This window comes from Strix aluco, chromosome 14 (genome assembly GCF_031877795.1).
Source record: "Strix aluco isolate bStrAlu1 chromosome 14, bStrAlu1.hap1, whole genome shotgun sequence".
NCBI lineage: Eukaryota > Metazoa > Chordata > Aves > Strigiformes > Strigidae > Strix > Strix aluco.
In genome coordinates, this window is record NC_133944.1 from 12,584,779 (window position 1) to 12,604,120 (window position 19,342).

At 36.6% G+C, this 19,342-nt stretch overlaps 1 protein-coding gene across 10 annotated transcripts in view; it reads right to left on the reverse strand.

Annotated features, from left to right (window-relative positions):
- Window positions 1-2,148: 2,148 nt before the first annotated feature.
- Window positions 2,149-19,342, reverse strand: part of DPY19L3 (dpy-19 like C-mannosyltransferase 3) — a 38,815-nt gene continuing 21,621 nt past the window's right edge. For 3 of the 10 annotated variants that reach the window (XM_074839940.1, XM_074839941.1, XM_074839948.1), the window contains 4 exons: window positions 13,868-13,950; window positions 7,248-7,380; window positions 6,355-6,513; window positions 2,149-5,723 (listed from right to left, as the gene is read on the reverse strand). In XM_074839940.1, the coding sequence (XP_074696041.1) occupies window positions 5,562-5,723; window positions 6,355-6,513; window positions 7,248-7,380; window positions 13,868-13,950 (537 nt within the window). In that variant the 3' untranslated portion in view covers window positions 2,149-5,561. Of the gene's footprint in view, window positions 5,724-6,354; window positions 6,514-7,247; window positions 7,381-11,573; window positions 11,669-13,867; window positions 13,951-19,342 lie in introns of those variants that run through there. The other 7 variants (XR_012625138.1, XM_074839945.1, XM_074839942.1 and 4 more) reach the window with 7 other exon arrangements.

Here is a 19,342-nt window from a genome sequence, read left to right on the forward strand (position 1 = left end):
CCAGATGAGTCACGCACGCTGTTCTGGCTGAAAGGCTGAGGGAAGCTGCAGTTGATTCTAACTGATGTGTGGACTCAAGCTCTAGTTACACACTCAAAAGACACGTTTTACCATTTTTGAGTTTCCCTGCAGGCTGGGGCTGGCTGGGGCCATGGACTGGTACTTTCTCAGATCTGCAAGTCCTTTTTTGCATATAGCATGGCTGTGGTTTTTGCCACAGACAATTAGTCAAAGAAGGAAGAAATCCTTAACTTTACATTCAGTAGAACTACTCAAGTGGTGTTACCTGTAGGCTTATTCCCTACTCTGGGATTTTCAGCGCCGAGAAGCAGCTGGCATGTAGGACAGGCCCTGTGATCCTTAATGCTCACAGTGTGCGACAGGACACGTGTACCGGTACAGGAGGTAGACGGTCAAAAGAGCTCCAGGCTTGATGGGCAGGACAAACTGCAGGACACTAGTACATCTCCAAACACCCCAGTTATTTTCCTTCCTTTTCCTCCCCAGCCTCTGATCCTAACGCATTCCCATATGAATACCAGGTTGAGAGGAGCTTCACTCTAAATGCATTGCAGTTAAACCCATTACTGAGCACCTGGGAAAAAACTTAACTCTCTCGCCTTCCCCAGAATGTGCCCAAATAACCCAACTGCAGAGTCTTCTGCGATACGGAGGTCTCGGTCCTGTTTGTGGAAGCTCTTACTCCGTCCCTGACGCTGGGGGAGGGTGGAAGCAAGCCCGCAGCCAGTCCTGGAGCTTGGTGCCTGGGCAGCACGGGCACAGCTGCAGAGCTGCCGAGGTCCAGACGACTCCCATTACGTTCCCAAACGGGCAACTTGGAAGCCAAACTGAAGTTGCTGCTCTACTACTGCTGCTTTCCCCAGCGCACCTATGGCACTGATGTGTAAACAAACATTAGTAACAGGAACAGCCAGAACCACAGAGCTGCCTGTGTAACTGCAGGTAGCCATACGTTTTACAGCATATACTATAGAAAACAAAAGGGCAGAAAACATTTTAAAACTATTGTAGGAACTTGTGTAGATACAATCTCAGTAGTAGGACATACTCATGTGCAGCTGTCATGCCCTATTAAAACCTAGTTTTCCTCTTTCTAGGGATTACTGATTAGTCCACTTAATTTATCTGTTTTAATTTGCATGCTGCTCTTTTAATCACTGTGCAATTTCTGAAATCGTAGCTTCGCTTGTTCTGCATTTACACTGACGTACAGATATTTCAGTACCCCTACAAAAAAGCTTATCACGGTGCAGCACTGACATCACCCAAGAACAGGACCAGCTGGCTTGACAACAGGAAGCTTTGCAATGGGTGAAGGAGGGAAGAAAAAAAATTGAATTAAATCATTGGGTCCCTAGGTAGTGGGATTATCAGTAATCTGGTACTTTTATTAATCTTCTTCCATGGTCTTTACAGACTTTAAACATGTAATAAGAACATTTTATTTAGTATAAAATACTTGTAAAGGTTTGAAATTTAAATAATCATGTGGATATTAGTATTTAATCTGTCTGCCTCTCAACTACATTAATCTTTGTGTTTCTCCTCTTTTAAAATAACATTCCAAGCATATGACATGTAGCCAAGCTGTACGAAAGCTGATTGTCCTTAAGTCTGACCTACTGGCTAGTACCAGCCACCAGAACACCTAGACTTACAAAAACTTACCTATATCAGGACATCCCAATTCAAATAAAGGACTTGATATGTGTAATTTTTCTCTCCCAAAGAATGCATGGTTCTTTTCATTGAGTAGGAATACTAAAGCTTGAGCTGCAATGGGGAAACAAGCAGATCCCCCCACTGGTCAAAGCAAATTATATTGACGTAAATGGAGTGACTGCCTCAGTCCAGTGACCCTGCTAAAGTTAAAGTGTGTTGGGTGATAAGTGCTGAAAATCATGGCTGATAGACCTTCACCTTGTAACAGAGAAAGGAAGTCCAGCAAGCTGTTAGAACACAAAAAAATTTCAAAAAGTCAGTGATACATGCAATGTAACAAGCTTGAGAAAAGGCAAAACTTCCTGCTTGAGAAATACTTTGCTTTCCTCCGTATGGACCGAAACAAAGCTGATTCCCTAACTGCACCCTTCTCAATCCATCCCAACATAAAACTCAAAAAAGTGATTTTCAAATTACACAATTTATTTAGTATACAATAGTCATTACATCTCTTTACAACAACATATTATAAAATAACTATGTTAGATCTCACTGGCAGACATTGAAACAAGAATTGAAAATACACTTGTGGATCTCAAAGGCTTTTCTCCACTAAAAACGTTCCAGCTACTTGATAACATTTTGTCTCTGCGATCTAAAAAAAGTAGTTCATACCACAGTTCCACTGATAATGCACAGCTTAAAGGTCCTTGCAGACAAGAGGTAACACAGACAAGAAGTCATGATAGTGCCGTTCCCGGTGCTAGTTATTTGTAGGACTGCAGTAAATGCATTGCCAGGAGGGCTGCTCCTGGGGGCGGGTCATAAATGAAACAGTGATGCCACAGCAACTGCTTAGAAATCAGGTGCATCAGGATGATGTAGCCCAGGAACAGGTGAAGTTATTTAAGAAAAAATTGCACATTTTTAATGCAGTGAATGTAAATTATAGCAAGACACGGGAAGTAGAGAATAATTACCAGACAGTTAAACCACCGCCTACCTCCTAGGCTTCTCAGATTCCTGCACCCCATGGCAAGGAAGAGCCCACACAGCCCTTTCCACCACCTGCCCCAGAGCCCCGTGCCTCAGCCAGCCCCAATGGCTCACCTGCCCCAGCCTGCTTTGCTCAGGCCAAGCCTTTAAATGAGGGGCAGAGAAGCAGCTGCTCCCCTCTCCAAGGGCTGTGCTGAGGCATGTGCTGCTTTCCTCTGAGCTGGTAAGTGATTTTGTTCCTTGGCATTTTCTGTTTTACTGTTTTAAGGCGATTGATCTTCTGAATACTGTACTACACAGTCACTGAAACATGCCCTTTCCTTTAATATTAGATCTTTCTGATATAGGAACCGTTAGAATTGTTTAAAAGTGTCACAAGCTACCTAGGCTTTAAAGACTGAACTGCAAGAGTTAAGCAATCTCCAAAATACTTCGTATCTGAAACTTCAAATTTCTTGTGTGCTACTTTGGGGGATGTTTGTGTTGCAAGAAGAATCTGTGTCACTGTGGTGGTTCTGGATCATAACAGCCCCTGGGTTTTATGCTTTCCCAAGACCCAACTTAGCTTGGTGTCTCTTTTGTTTTTTAAAATCAAACAGAAACAAAACAAAAACATTTGCACTTGGTAGTTTCTATGAAAAGGTTAAATTTCTCCTTCAGTAAGATTAGAGACTGTATTTTTAATAGAGAAAAGTCTATTTAAAACTAATTACTGTTACGGTCAGGACTTCTTAGTGTCAGCTGTTACCTACAAGTAAATTCTGAAAATGCTAGGGTACCACTGGCTCTTGGAGTCTCTCATTTCAGTCAGAGGAAAGTTACTGCACCTTTAAAGAAAGATACAACCACATTTTCAAGTAAGACAATACAGCCTAGACATACTTTACCTTACATGTGCTTGTTTTCAATTACTGTAAGGCACTCATTGAGGAATTCACTGACCCATGCTTTCAGCAAGAAAAGGCATGCATCATTACAGGCCTAATTAAAGTTTTAATACTGATTAAAATGTTTTATTATTGTATTATGTTAAACTGCAGTGGTCTCCAACCTCATTAAGGGATACAGGCTAGAAATTACTCAGGAGTTTCAGTTGCTCAGTTTAACAACCCAGCTACTGTCAATGTTTGATTTAAATACAGTCTGATTAAAGCACACTTTCCTTTTCTGTTAGCGTGGAAGTGCAGAAAGATGTTGAACATTGTCTAATGAGTATTTACTGAATATAAAATAGTTTGAGCATCTGACATAACTATCTCCATCTCTTCAGTAATTTATCTTAGTACAACCAAAAAGGGGAAACATTTAAACTGTTTGGAATTGGAACACAGCTCAGTTGCTAAAGCTAATCTCATTACACATCTTGATTAAATTAAATGTGGAGTTTGCTATCAGTAGCACTTTAAGTGTCCCATCATTAGAAATTAATTGCAGTGGTAATTATTATAACTGAGTTATTTGCACAGGCCACAAACACTCTTATAGGTGTTCAAATGTTAATTCAACATTGGCCTAGAGGCACTTGATTACAATTACAATTCTGTTTTTCATAAGAAACAAATGATCCTAGTGGATGTCTAATTAAAGTTGGAGAGTACTGTTAGACTTTCAATCAGATTTAATCTCTAATTTCAATATAAAACCAAAGCGGCGCTAAAACACAGCAGAAGTCATGTGTTATCTACAGAGCATTTAGAAAGTCAATACAATTCACAAAGTTCTAGCTGGTAAAAAGACAAAGGGTACAAACAAATCACAAAATTCTCAGGATTGAGGCCTGTCTTCACTTAATCTTCCAAGTCAATTTAAAATAACTGAAGCCTATTTTTTTAGGATAAAGAGCAAGGACACAATGATTTTCTGCTAAAATATATAGCTTTGTGTCTGAAATAACGTAAAGCAAAGCTCTAATACCTGAAAATATTTTAAATACCTAAGTTTCCTGCTGATTTTAGAGATGAATGTTTCTTTTGTAAGGTTGGCAGTGTTCAATTTTGGTATCCTACCGGAATTCACGTGGGGAGAAAACAATCCCCTGTAGTTCAGAAAGCAAATACAGAAAATAGTGTTGTGAGAATCCAAGCTGAGAAATTTGGATTTTTGTTTGTTCTGAGCATTTTATGAGGATACAAACATGCAACAGGTATCAAGCATGCTCCAACCTTTCTCATTAGAAATATGTAACACTCCATCATTAAATGCTTAATGTTATAAAACAGTATGTTTCTGTATCACTAAAAATGCTGGACAATGATTAAAGTTTTACCCTTCAAACTTGGTTTGCAATCTGCACTCACTGATTCTGAAATCGCACTCACAAGCTTGGAAACTCATATCCGCATACATTCCCAAAGAATTCAAAAAAGAGGCACTGAAAGAGCACAAGGATCTGTCAAAGAGGATCACACTGTAAGACAAAACTTAATTTTTGTGACCATTTTCAGGATTTACAAAGATAATGCCTACTCAGTATAGGAGCAGCAGGTCTGCTTTCATTGAATTTCTATCTTTTTATAGTAAAAATGAAACTGCTAAGCAGAACTTCATAGACTAGCTATTCTGTAGTGGTCATGCAGGCTGCTCATTTTGTGTGTCTTCCAGTCAGTTAAAACTGGAAAACAATTATATCCTAGGTATTCAGAATGTCAGACTTCATAATCAAAATGGTTCCTGCTAGCATTTATTTATGAATCTGAAAATTTTGGCAACATCGAGAATGTTATCAAAACTAAACTGCCTAAAAAAAAATAAGAATCACAGTAATTAAACAAGATACCATCAATGTAAAATGTCTTACAAATGTAACATGTTTGTAAAATTCTGCATTTGCTAATGTGGGTCCTAGCATTAAAATACTGAACTTGAAGCCATGGTTGGAAACATTATTTATGCTTAGCAAGTTTGTAAACATGGAATGTTTTGTTTTGAAACACTCTAGTGAAGTGTATTGTATAAGAAGGCAGATTTTTTTTAATTTCCTCACAGAAGCGAGGATACAGCGAAGGTTTCAAATCAGGTTCATTCTCTCCCAAACCATCCATGATCTGTAATGAAATTGAACGTATTTGTGAAATATCTTTAGATGTTTCTAGGGAAGAACAAGAAGCTAAAAACAACCTCAGCAATATGTTCAGAGGGTCAGGGTGGCCAGATTTGTTAACAGTGACTGTATGAAACAAGTGAGAGGAAGAAAATAACATTGAACAGTAGGATTTATAGTATTGTCTCTATCGTGGATAAAGCTGATTTGTCAGAGGCACATTGCTGCTCTGGGTTATGAGGTCTGGTTCCATGGTACCCCAGAAATGCTTGAAAACTCCCAATGACACAATGGAGTAATACAACCATCCACTGGTCCCAAGGGAATTGAAGCTATGAAGTGATTTGCACTCCGAAAGGGAACACTATCTGTGTACTGCTAACCTGAAGCTCATCAGGAAGCAATTACTTATTTTGCCCAGGCTGAATTGCCCCTTTGTTTTATTATCAAATACCATTAAAAGCAAGCAGTGTTAAATTTGGTGATTAGGAGAATGTCTAAAGGCTCCGTTAGATTTTACTTCCCACACTCATGATGAAGTGGAAAGAATGCAAGCTACTTCAGATTGTAATTGTATTTCAAAAAGAAGTTAAGCAAAATGTATTTTCTTTACAAATCTTGTATGGGATACTTACATGTCCATTAGCTATATCAAGTAGGTCACGTAACCGACAGCCTCTGCTGTGTCTTCTTTCGTAACAAATGCTGTCTTCTAGGATCACATAGTCTGTGCCAAAGGACCGCAGTATTCTGTAAACATCTTCAGGAGATCTCTTGGCATAGATCTGATAAATCTATAGAAGAAGAAAACTAAGATGTAAGACACATTACCACTATTCCTTTGTTTGCTCTTTCATGATTCATCTAAAACCAGAAAGAGAATTGAGATCATAACCCATGTGATTTGAATTAAACATTTAAAAAAAAAAAAAAAAAAGCTTTATTCAGTGGCCACTTAGAGTTTCCATGTTAGGGCTGCTATGATGCACAATAGTACTGCTGCTGACTACAAAAACACTGGATGGTGCTGCTGTCTGCAGAAAGGCCTTGGCAGATGCCTGTAACACTTTCAGAATATCTAAATTATCGGAAAGAATAGTTTAAAACACTCTCCCCAGCTTTGCGTGGGGTTTCTCAAGATGGTTTCTATATAAAATGTTATGATAGTCTGGGAACTGAAGGGAGTATCAGGCAAATCAGGAAATGCTCCATGTGGGTTTAACTGGGCAGCAGGACCTATTAATGCCAACAGTACCCAAACTAGTTCACTCAGAACTAGCTTGAGTACCCAGGTACAGTTACTCAGATATACATCAGTGGCCAGATGTGAGTTTGCAGATGCCCAAAGTACTATGAGTTTTGCAGAAGAAGTTAAATTCTGGAACTGTATCTGAAAATAAGTTAGTCCAATGAGTAAAGCACATCTGCAATGTGCCATTAGAGATTACATGTGTTTTCTGGAATGGAGCCACTGATATGGATAAGAATTAGCTTAATTAATTAGCTTAAACAATCAGAATACTCTTACCTGTTTTGTTCTCTCTCTCAGATTCTTATCCTCATAATGGGGATGATTAGTTAAGGTCCGTCCAGTGCACAGTTTGACTCCTGCTAATAGCTGCATGCTCCCAGCAAACACTGCTGTGTTTGGAGTGTTTGACCTAAACAAATGTTGATAAGTCTGAGGAAGTCTCTGTATGGGCATTTTTGCATTGCTTGCTACAGATCAGAAGGAAAAAAAAGACTGAAAAAATATTTTTCTGCCTCTCCTCTATTCAGGGAGCAAACTGTTCAAGCAACTTCAAATATGAAGTGGATAAATCATGATAATACTCTCTAACTGCAAATAAAAAATTTACTATGCACTGTGAGGAAATTTAGGGAAAACATGATCCCCAAAATGTCAAACTACTTCCATATTTCATGTATTTCTTGGGTTCATATAGCCTTTGAATATCTGTAAATTTCTATATCCCAATTTTTTAATATTTCAAGAAACCTATTGTGACTTAGATTTGTGTCTGATATATAAGGTATTCTATATAAAATGGATTATTTAATCTGAATGCTAAAACTTTTTGTTACTGTCCTGGCATCCACCATTCACTTGGAATGAAAACTTTGTTATGTGAGACATTAATCCTCCTATTATGACAACTGTGGGAGAGAAATTACAAAAAAAGTCACCCCACTTGCAAAAAGTGGCGGGGGGGGGGATGCAGAAGGTGCCAGGTGGAAAATGCTCTCAGTTATTGGTACTGTGATCTCATCTGAAATTCAAAGCCAATGCCTAGAATTGTTATCTAAATAACAGTCTTGGTATCTCAGGATTGTTTAAATACCCATAATGAAAAAATGATTTTTTTGCTCACCTTTCCCCCAACAAGCTTACAATCTAAAATATATGTAAAGACACAACAGAAGGGCATAGCAAAAAAGATAAAGGAAAAATGCCAGGCAACAGAGACCACTATAATTAGGCTAATTAAAAATGGTCATAGTATGCTTGAGTGTTTTCTAGCACTTAGTAGGCATATAACCATGAAAAGTTCTATAAAGACTAAAACAACGGAAAGAAGCATACATTAATTCAAGTAAAATGAAATTAGAAAGGAATGTGAATAGTTGCCTAACATCCATGTACATGCATATATGGCACCTATAGTAGTCAGATAACTGTGACACTTTGGGGTGCACTTTAGGGAGCCTTTTGAAACTGCAGCTATATATTCAGTCTTCTTTAAGCTCTATGATCGGCTTGAAAATGTTAAGAGACAAGTATTAAATTTTACCATCGCCTTTCAAGAGATTATGCTTAGCAAATGAATTAATAATTACAAACGCTTCCTAAAAATTCTGGCACTAGTATATTAATCTCATCTAGGAAGGACAGAGATAGTATTTTTAATAGGCCAGTTTAACTTTACTGATAGACTAGTTTTTCAGCAGTTTATAAAACCAGTTTCATTTTAATGTCTGAAAATATTTAAGCTCGTTTAAAATTTTTTTACTTAAAATATTAAACCCCACAAGTGTCATGAAATAAATGTTTCATTAAATGAAATTAATTTGTCTTAGAATTTAACGTTATGCAAATGTAATGGCCCTGACAGGCTGTCAGCCAGGACTCATCCTTGAATCTGCAGGAAAGCACAATTATTTAGACTAAGCTCAAAAGAACGTGGACTGGATTCACAGAGGGACTTGGTAGAGCTTAGACATGTGAATGAAAATGATGATTCTCAAAGCACCTTCAACATGTTTCTCTGTTTATACCTGGTCTGGGAAACTTCTAGTGCAAAAAGTCTGTTTCTGTGTTTGTTCAAGATTAGTTCAAATTTTCTAATGCTCTGCAGTACTTATCTCCTGATTTGACCTTATCAAGGCAATCCTGTACCTCTGATTCCTAAAGAGCCCAATATAATGCAAACTTGCAGAATCAAACTTTCTTAAAAAAACTCCCCACAAGTACTAAAGGCAAAACCACAAGAAAACAAAACAATCTCAAGAAACATCCTGCAGCCTCTTTTCTTACAAAAGAAAGCTAGAGGAAATGGTGATAGTGCCCTTTTTCCATAACTTACTGGTAAAAATGCTTGTCAAAAATGTAGAAGGTGCAGGGTTCAATTCCTCCCCTTAATAAAAGTATTCACTCTTGCCCAGAAGGAGTGAAATATAGCTGAGTGCATTGTTTATTTATCAGGTATTAAGAGTTTTGCCAGCACTTCCTCCTTTTCCTATACCTTAAAAACAATCTAGTGACCCTTGTTTGCTTTTCAAAAAACTGGCTTACGTGCCCTGGCCCTGGATGGAGTTCAAAATCAGGTATTCCAGGTGAAGGCAGAGGTTTTCCTGAGACTCAGGATTTACCTGTTTGAAATCCTAGAAAATGATACATCTGTATTTTACTGGGGCCAGCTCAGATGTTTCCCAGGCCAACACGTGCCACTACCAGAGTTACTGGAGACACTCTTTTCCACGCTTTAGTGGCGATGCCAAGAACACAAACCTGGCACTGGATTTCACTGCTGTGGACAGACACTTGGGAGCTGGGAGGTGACACTGAGCATCGTGCAGTGTCTGTCCTCCTTAACTAAATCTTAAAGACCTTAAAGGCCGTTACTGAGCATTTATCTTCTGAAATAGCCACTAGAGGGAGACACGACAATTAACTAATATTTTTCAGGTACAGGATGGTTTCTACATTTCATGCAAGCGTCTTTCTCTAATGCTCCTACCTGAGTCAGACACTAACTGCTGTGGTCTGTATCCAAGGCAGTTAATGTGCTTCAAACCACTGAATGACACTTCTCTATTACAGAAAAACGAAGCAATTTTTACAAATGACTGAACAAATGATGTATAAAATGAAAGGATAATTTGTTTTTATAGCTTTCTGCCAAGCTCCATTCCACACTGCCCAACCTGCAAACAATTTATTCTGTACAAAATGTCACTAAATAATGACAAGGACTTACAGGTCAAACTGATTTACATTATATAATTTACATGTCATTCCAAGCAGACCTGATGGCATTTTGAACAAATAATCTCATTTATTTTTGAAGCTCTAAGCTTTCAACAAGTTAATTACAGCTGAACTAATGGGTAAACTAAGCACTATAATACATTGTATGAAGCTTTTCTTTACCTACATTTAAGAATTTAGAGAATTATATAAATACTAAAGAATAAGTCATTAAAAATAAAAAGGGGTTGGCAGGAACTACTTGCACAGACTCTGAAAGTGGTAGTAATTCCTTCTCTTAAACTGCTGAAGAATTACTGTGAGTTGGTTTAAGGAAACCCTACAGAAATGGCCAACGCTGCAATTATAGGTTACACCACTGGAAATAAAATGGCTATTTCTATTAGAAGTCCTCCAGAGTTGAACTCTGTAGTTGGCTTTCAAAGCCATAAAATCTGACAAATCTCAGATTATTCCTTTACTCGTGCCTGGGTGTGATATGAATCTACAAAGCAAAGGGGTTTGAGAAAAGGAGATTTTGAAAATGGGTCCTCAAATATGCCACATTAGATTTTTTTTTTTCTTTAAAAGAAAGTCTTTTTATTTGCAGAATGCTATATGAAAGTACTACAGGTTTAACTGCAAATGATAGGCAGTAAAGCATATTCAGTAAAACTGTCATGGTTCTTTTTTTTCCCTCTGGTTTGGAAAGACTGAAAATTGCAAAAATGGAAAACAACAGCCACAAAGAAAGAGCAACAAGATGCATTTTTGTTAGTCCCAGCTTCAATTTTATGCATGCATATTTTGTTCACATAAAGGAGTGCACCTACACAGTTGGTATAAACCTAGTTCTCAGGCACTATCAAGTCCATGCCTGAATTTTACAAAGACAAAGGATAAGCCCAAGAATTTAAGAACAATAATTAAAAAAAAAGTGTAATATTGCCTTTAAAGTTTGGAATATGTGTTGATTTCAGTGTGATTACCCTTGAAAATCAGGCATGTAAGTAAGAGTGAAGAGTTAAAATTTATAGCTGGCTTGAAATGAAAATATAGCCATTAATATAAATTACTGAATGAAAGAACCACCACTGAAATATGGGTATTCCATTTTTGTAACCTTAGGAGCTTTTTGGAAATTTGTGGGGTTTCCACTAATATAAAAATTTGCCTGCTTGTCCCCCACACCTGATTGACATACAGTTGACATACAACTATGCTCTGCCAAATCTCAGTCTCAGTTAACTTTTCCACTGTTTTGGCTGTTGTCCGAGATTTCTAAGAAGTTTTTCTATCATTTTTGGTAACTGCTTATGAAATATTCCACAATTCTAGACAGGTTTCCCCTTTAAAGGCAGAAGACATTGCTTCTTAAACACTTACCAGAAGTAAACAGAGTAGGGAAGTTCACGCTATTGATTTGCTCATTCTACTGATATTCTTCCCCATCTCACAAATGAGCATGTTGTTCCTGTTGTCTTAGGGAGAAAGACCAAAACTAAGAATTTTAATATACCTCCCATCTGGGAACACAGCTGTGAACTATCCCTGGGTCATTGGCAGGACCTTCTTGACTTTTTTTTTTTTTAAATAGCTAAGAAAATGAGGTGGTGGGTAGGAAAAAGCAAGAGACTGGGATATGCAAGATCATTATGTAAAAAATTGTGCCCTGCAATAGTTTCAGTCCAATACTATGCAGTAACTTTATTGTAAAGATATAAACAAGTATATCTTCCTGAAAACACTACAATAATTTTAGTAAGTGGAAGAGTAAAAATACATCTGCAGACACTTCACGGTGGACAGACTAATAGTTGGCTATTACTCAGATTGTATATTTGGACAAGCTAATATGCATTTAGATCTAAGCAGATAGGGTTTTCTTGTTGTGGAGAGACTGCAAGACAGATGAGTTATTCCTAATTCACTGCTATACATGACAAATTAGAGCTTCTCATACTGAGTTTTAATAATGAATGATTAGTTCCTGACACCAACCTTGACAGATCATTAACTACAGCAGAACTATCAAGTGTTAGTACAGTAAAATATTTCTCTTGCACATCAAAACTTAAGAAAATCTGTCCCACTTTGAGAAACTTACCATAAATTGTGTTGACTTGCATTTAAAGCACAGATAATTAACTCTTCTTTACAGGAATAATATTTCTAAACACAATAAATTCTAAGTAGAAAATTTCCCTCTGTAATTGTCTGTCATGACTTAAAATGAAAAGAGGACAAGCACCAGTTTAGCATTCTCAGCACTAAGAACACATGAAAAATTATTCTCATTGGATCCAGTCAAATCCAGTTCATGCCTGGGAATAACTCCATGTGCATATTTTATGTGTAAATCTATATACAACTCTATATATTGTACACAGGAGACCTGAACTATCAGACATTTACCATCTTTTAATAAAACAGTAGTGCTAAATGGAACTGGCTGGTAAACATTAGTCACAAAAACATGTCAATATGGCTGCAAAGATTCTAAATGAAGAAAAAAACATGGCCTGCTTTCAAGATAAGTCGGTAAAGGCTTGTAATATATTTTACTTCCAAATTACTCCTTCTAGTTTATAGATTAAAGTAATACAAAGTTATGGAGTGTAAATATGTTGCTACAGGTGAATAGGCTGGGTGACTGGTTTCACTGAAGTTCATCGCATAAGAAAACACAGTACAGGGCTCCAAGGAAATACTTCAGATAGTTCAATTTCAAATGTAGTAAATTCAGATTTACTTTCAGAATGTTTTTCTCCAGAATATAAAACTGATTTTTTTTTTTTAAATCTTTGTCAGAGTTCCAAATAAATACAAGTCCCAGGAATATCTCTGTTCAGAACTTAACCTGAAAGGTTTTAGTGGTTATTGTATGTTAATTGAGGACATATTCCTTAAATTCACAGTTCTCCAGAGAACATCCTACCCAGCCCTTTTTCTCAGGATCTTCTACATGCAGTATTCCAAACTGTTTCCACCTAAAAAATACCTTCCTATGCTCTGTGAGAAAGCAGAAGTGATGAGGTGGGGTTGGAAAGATTAACTCATACTTCTGAAAGAGACTGCATCTATGCTTAGCTGTGGCAAGTTCAAGTTCAACTACAAATATTCTGTTTATGGTTTAGAACACACATTGGGATTAATTCTAATAAGTATAAACAATTTAGATTATTTTAAAGTTCAAGAAATCGGCTGTAGAATACAGATTTTCCAGCCCTACAACTGTATATCCAAGCTTTTTAAAATTAAGTTGAAAAGAGAAGTTCACCAGGTTAGGGAGAAAAAAAAATAAAATTATTTCACTGCAAAGTTTATTAATGTAAAGAGGTAGTTATAATATGATGGAAGAAGCTCGACACCTCCAAATTTACCTCTTTCAGCTGGGAAAACTATGTGTACTTATGGGAGCAAATGGAGTCAACTGGTTCCCTGATGCACAGGAAATACAGCAGCATCATACTGAAGCAGAGCAGAGCAGAGGGGGACTCTGCATACAGCTGTTCTCCACACCCATTAATACCTAACCTCTTGATAGCCCTTCCATCCTTAACTATCTCCATGGGTCACCAGAGTTCACTGATGAGCTGTGCCAAATAAGAACACTATAACTAAGAGCATTAGATCTACACAAATGGCATTTAGCTTAAATAGAGAAAAAATCCTCTTACTTAATCCAGTACATCAGTTCCACAGTGTCCGGGTCATAGAACTCTCTCAGCTCTGACAGTTCATCCATTATTCCTGGCCAGAACTACAACGAAAACAAAACAAACTGAAGACAGAATGAACAGAACAAGTTCTGGATGTTGAAACATTTTATCTCCTCTTGGCTCATAAATGATCTTGTCCAGCTCATGGATAAGTTGCAAAACATAAGCATATCTACCCTTCTTATGAGGGACAGGTGGCTGTCATTGCAGTATGAATACACAGGTTCAGAGTTTGAGATCTGCAGCTCCTGCCAGATAACCAGAAGGAACAGAATTACCTGTTGGGGTGAGCCTGAGAACAGCAGCTTTTCTCAGATGCACATCTCACTGGAAGTTTCCAAAATTCAATTCATTAACATCAGTTTGTATTTTAAAGTCGATGTGAAACTAAAATTTGCTATCAAATATGACTGATGTGTGTTGTATCTACTTTACAAGCGAACCATTTCAGGTCCATGGACTATAGCATGAATGTTAATGTTTTAAGTTATTTCTTGACAGACCAAGTGTTAAGAAAAGGAATGAGATAAAGAGTCATCATGTAACAGTTCAATACTAATAGCCAAGCCATTAAATAATGCCTATGATTACAGGAGAAGGAAAGGCCCCAGGAAGTAACATTAAGTTTGGAAAGGCAACCTAAAACTACATTAAAAAAAAGGTGGGAAATCTGCATCAGAAGTTAATATCGTTAGATGTGCTGTGGATGCCATTAATGGCATTTCAGAAGTTTAAATTAAGAGAACCACTGAAGGAAAAAAGAAAAGTGTGACTGAACAGCAACATCCAATAAACTATTGGGGGAAAAACATTTCAAAATTTACTGAAAAAAAAAGAATACATAAATCAAATCTGGAGGAGAGAAATAAGGATTGAAACTGATTCTGGAAAGCTTAACCCTCCCCCAAAAAAGCTAACAGAACAAAGACTTATTTAAGGGTTTCTTGTTGTTTAAGCTAGTGAATACTCAAGGGCAAAAGGGATCAATTAAGAGAGATAATGACAATGCTAATATCTAACTGATTGCTTTGCACCAGTGTTTACTACAGAGGATGTTATGGTGAAACCTATTCCAAGCCTGCTTTCTTTAGATAACAAGGCTTGCTGGCTTGCAAAGTGAAATGTCACAGGAAAAAGCATAAGAAAACCTGCCTGATAATCTAAAAAGCCATAAATCATCCAATTTAGGTAATATTCATCCAAGAGTTCAGAAGGAATTTGAATGTGATGCTGCTAAGCTACTTAGCAAAAATATGCATTCTTTTACTAAAAGTAATTATGTAGGAGGACTGGGGAGCAGGAGATATTATTGGGTCAATTAAGATACTTATTAGTTTAACTGTTTACTTGATACATTTGTTAAAATAATACTGGCTGGTGGATTGAGAAACACCTAGAAGATAGTTATGGCAGTATCACAACCTTACAGTTTCGGGAAGTGCAGTAATATTATAATAGACATATTTCTGCTCTTCAGAAGATCTCTCAAGAGATCAGTAAATAAATTAAGCAGTTGTGAAATAAGACTGTAGAGTCTCATTTCCTTTCTTTGTTACTAAAGTACCCTGGATAGCTAAACGTTTTGAGAGCTTGGAGTCCTTCAGGGTGGAGGCAGAAGGAAATGGGCTCTGCTTTGCTCCTAGATCATGCTGCAAACCTGCCTTGCAATCCACTGAGAATCTAATGACACTGTGCTATCTACTGAATGCTGGGACTATTATATGGCATTAACTATGTAAGTTTTTCAAGTCACAGTATCACACTACTGCCAACTTTTGAGTGAGTACAACCAGTTTTCACTGGAGGAAAATTTTGGTAGTGGGGCTTGCTATCACTGAATTTAAAGAGAATTCCAAGGTAGCAAACTTTTCAGGTAACACTGCATTTAATTAGGAAAGCCAGGAGAAAACTAAAGAACTTCAGGAGTTCCAAATACAACAGAATAACAATGACAAAGTAAATAAAAAGAAAGCATACAAAAATATGGACCAATAACACTACACTGATATAACTCTGTCTTGTAAATCAAGTATATGTCAGATTGAGAAAAAGTGTACCATGACACAAGGAATGGATAAAAAGAATAGATGGAGTATATCAGGGATATAATAAACTGTTCAGAATAATGAGTGGTATGTAAAAGAGGTTTCCAACTTGTAACATGCTCGTCTCTGGGGTTGAAGTCCTCAAGAAAAGAAGCCTGTTGTCAAGTAGCTTAAACTACCAACACGAGGATTTTGTTCTGGACTGGAAAAATCTTAAGGATTTGTAATTTCCAAAAGGCTTAAAAAACACTTGCATAGGAAAAGGTAATATGACATGTTATTGCTGACTCACATCAAAACCAAAAAAAACCCCCAAGAAAATAGAAAGGTGACATACTCTAAACAAATAACAGTGAATATTTTTCCTAAGGTATGTAATTACTCATTGAAAAATATCACTAAGACCTAGAATCTACAAAAATAAACAAAATAATAAACTCTAAACTTGATGACATGACTATAGAAAGAAATTGAGTTATTAGGAGATTTTGGTACTAAAGTTGTTGTATGTTCCTCCACATCCTTGGTAGATGTAAGACAATTTTTAACTTTCAGGAGTAAAATTAAGTCTTTTGTGAGTGAAAACATTACTCTAACTCTCTATGTTGTACAAAAATTTCGGCTTTCTCTTTCACATTTGTTATCGCTTTGGCTTATGATCATGGATTTCACCCAGTACAACCAATGCTTAAGTTTCTTACTGAATGTCTGGTGTGCTTTGAGTTTTCAGTGTACTTCAATTTATTAATAGCTACTATCTCCAAATACATATATTGCGGATATACACTTGACAATTTGTAACACATTGGCCGTGATAAGCACCCAGAGATTTTTCCCCACAAACAACCCTTCTCATTCTAGCTAGAAAGTCCAGAGTCAGACAATTGTGCTAGCCACCAACTTGGAGGTGCTGAACAGTCCACTGATGATTAATGGGAGTTCAGTACTTCTCCTATACAAGGACACTTATATTGAATTCAAAAAGTATAAGCATTAATTCTTTGGCCTCTGAGCGGATCAGAGTGTGATATAGGTCAGTATATCACTTTAGGTTTAAAGGATAAATACATACAGTATGTACATGACCGCTCTTCAGTACAGCTGAAGACTGCTGAGATAATTGGTATATGCTGTGCTATGTGCTGCAATAAATGTATATGTTCAGGGCAAAAGGACTTGGCCATGATGAAGATAAAAATGCAGTTTGAGAAATTACATGAATGGATAGTTTACTAGCAAAGAAAAATCAAGATTATTTGGCAAAACCAGGAACTACAGACTTGCTGAAGCTCAGGAACTAATTTTAAGTACCAACAATTTATTTAGGAATGACTGACATACAAACACAAATCGATGGGTATTATTCTGTTGAGAAGCTAAATGCAATGGACACAGATACAGCTGAAATATACCTATAAAGAGTAAGAAGTGAAACATAAATAATATTTAGTACTCCATTATATACTGAGTACAGCTAAAGTACACATGGAAATAATAGGTCAGCACTTTCACTTTATCTAAAAGATGTTTGTGCTATACTAATGAAGAAAATGTATAAATAGAAATATAGATGTCTTACAGGGTCTCAAAACATACTGTACCTGAAAATCTGAAAGATAGCTAGCATTGTAGCTGCATCTGTATCTCAATAAATTATTGTTCAAGTGATGTATTTGGGACTGTAGTAACCACATGCCTCAAAAGAGGCTTTCATTAGCTTATCAGGATTAGGTTAATAATCCAATAAAACTACTATTTTGAGGAACGGCACTAAAGAATAGCTCTTCTGACAAACCTAACCACAAGTAATGAAATACAAAATTGCCCTACTACTAGTTCAAGAAAACTAGCCGTGATGACCAGTTAACTTTGTGGTGAATACACAAGCTGCTCAGGCAATCTGAGCAGTCACACTGCATGAACAGATAAATTCTTATCTGGAAAGGAGAAAGATAAGTCTCTTATCAAAATCTACTTGAACTGTCTGTTTGTTTCTAAAGGTTTTAGAGGGAAAATACATAAACACATTCTCACAGGAGCAATGGATACTTTTCAGATCTCTCTAAGACTTTTTATTCTGACCATTGCCAGGGAATCTGGTGACAAGTTTAAGTGTCAGGTAGGCTTCTTGCCTGAAGGCTCACTAACTCTTACAGCTTTGCAGAAAAGACACACACACACACAAAGATATCCACTCCTCTGGTAGCTGAACTGCAAGAACTGACTTAAGACAAAAAAATTCTGAGAGGTGATGTATTTCTTTATTCCCACTGGGCACTATGAAGAGTTGTATTTTTAATGTCAATAAAAATTATTTCCTATATTTAGAACAAACACAAAAATGATGCTTTTCGGGCAGACGGAGCACAAGTAATGACTGATCTAAAGCCTATGAAAATCAGTGACTTCTGTTGACTTCAGAATTGAATCTGATGGGATTTAGGAACTTCACATCTGCTCATTAAGAGTGGGAGGAAAATTATTCCTAGTTGATCTGTCACATTTTACTATCTATTAGAATTTCATGCTTTTGCCATCACCCATGTCAAAAGAAATGGCATTATTTCTATCATTCCAGAGATGATAAAAATGGTAAATAACTTCCCTAACCAGCATACCAATGGAAAAAAAAAAAATCATAGAATGTCCTCTAGCAGAATAACAAGAAAATTTAAGTGGAATACATTAGTGCAACTTTACTAAACAAACTGTTAACAGTCTTTTTTTGACTTTTTGTTTCACTGTTTTAAAGGTGGGAATAGACTTCCAGAGTGAACTCTATTAGCAGCTTTCTTAACTGTTATGCTTTACTACTGCCTTTTCAACTTTAATAATGAAATTCATCTTGAGTTTCTCTGAAGGTAATTATTTAACAGAAATATTCTTATCTCACAGTAGGTATTGCAGGAATAACTTCTCCATCAAAGTAGCATCTGAATTTTTTTGTCTTTGTAAATACAGATTAAAACAATGGTATACCCATTAAATTAATGTTCTAAATCTCACTGCTATGACAGACTAATCATCTTGTACATGTTGGTATTTCAAATATGTTTTCTGTATTTACATTTAAACGTTTGACCATAATAATAATTTGTTTCTGGGACAGACTGAAGATAAAATAAAGTACTGGACTAGTTTAACCATTCTGTACATATATGACATGAGGCACAGCAGTATAAAATGTTATGATTATTTCTGCTCCTACAATGAATCATTACTCAATTAAACAATCTGCATCTTATCTGCAACTTAGTTAAAACCAACACAACTTGTATTTCCACAAAATTATGCATTTAAATAACAGCTGGTAACTTACACATACAATCAGACAAACACTTGTATCTATGAACAATTGTATCTATAATTTGGATCAAATAAGCCCAAC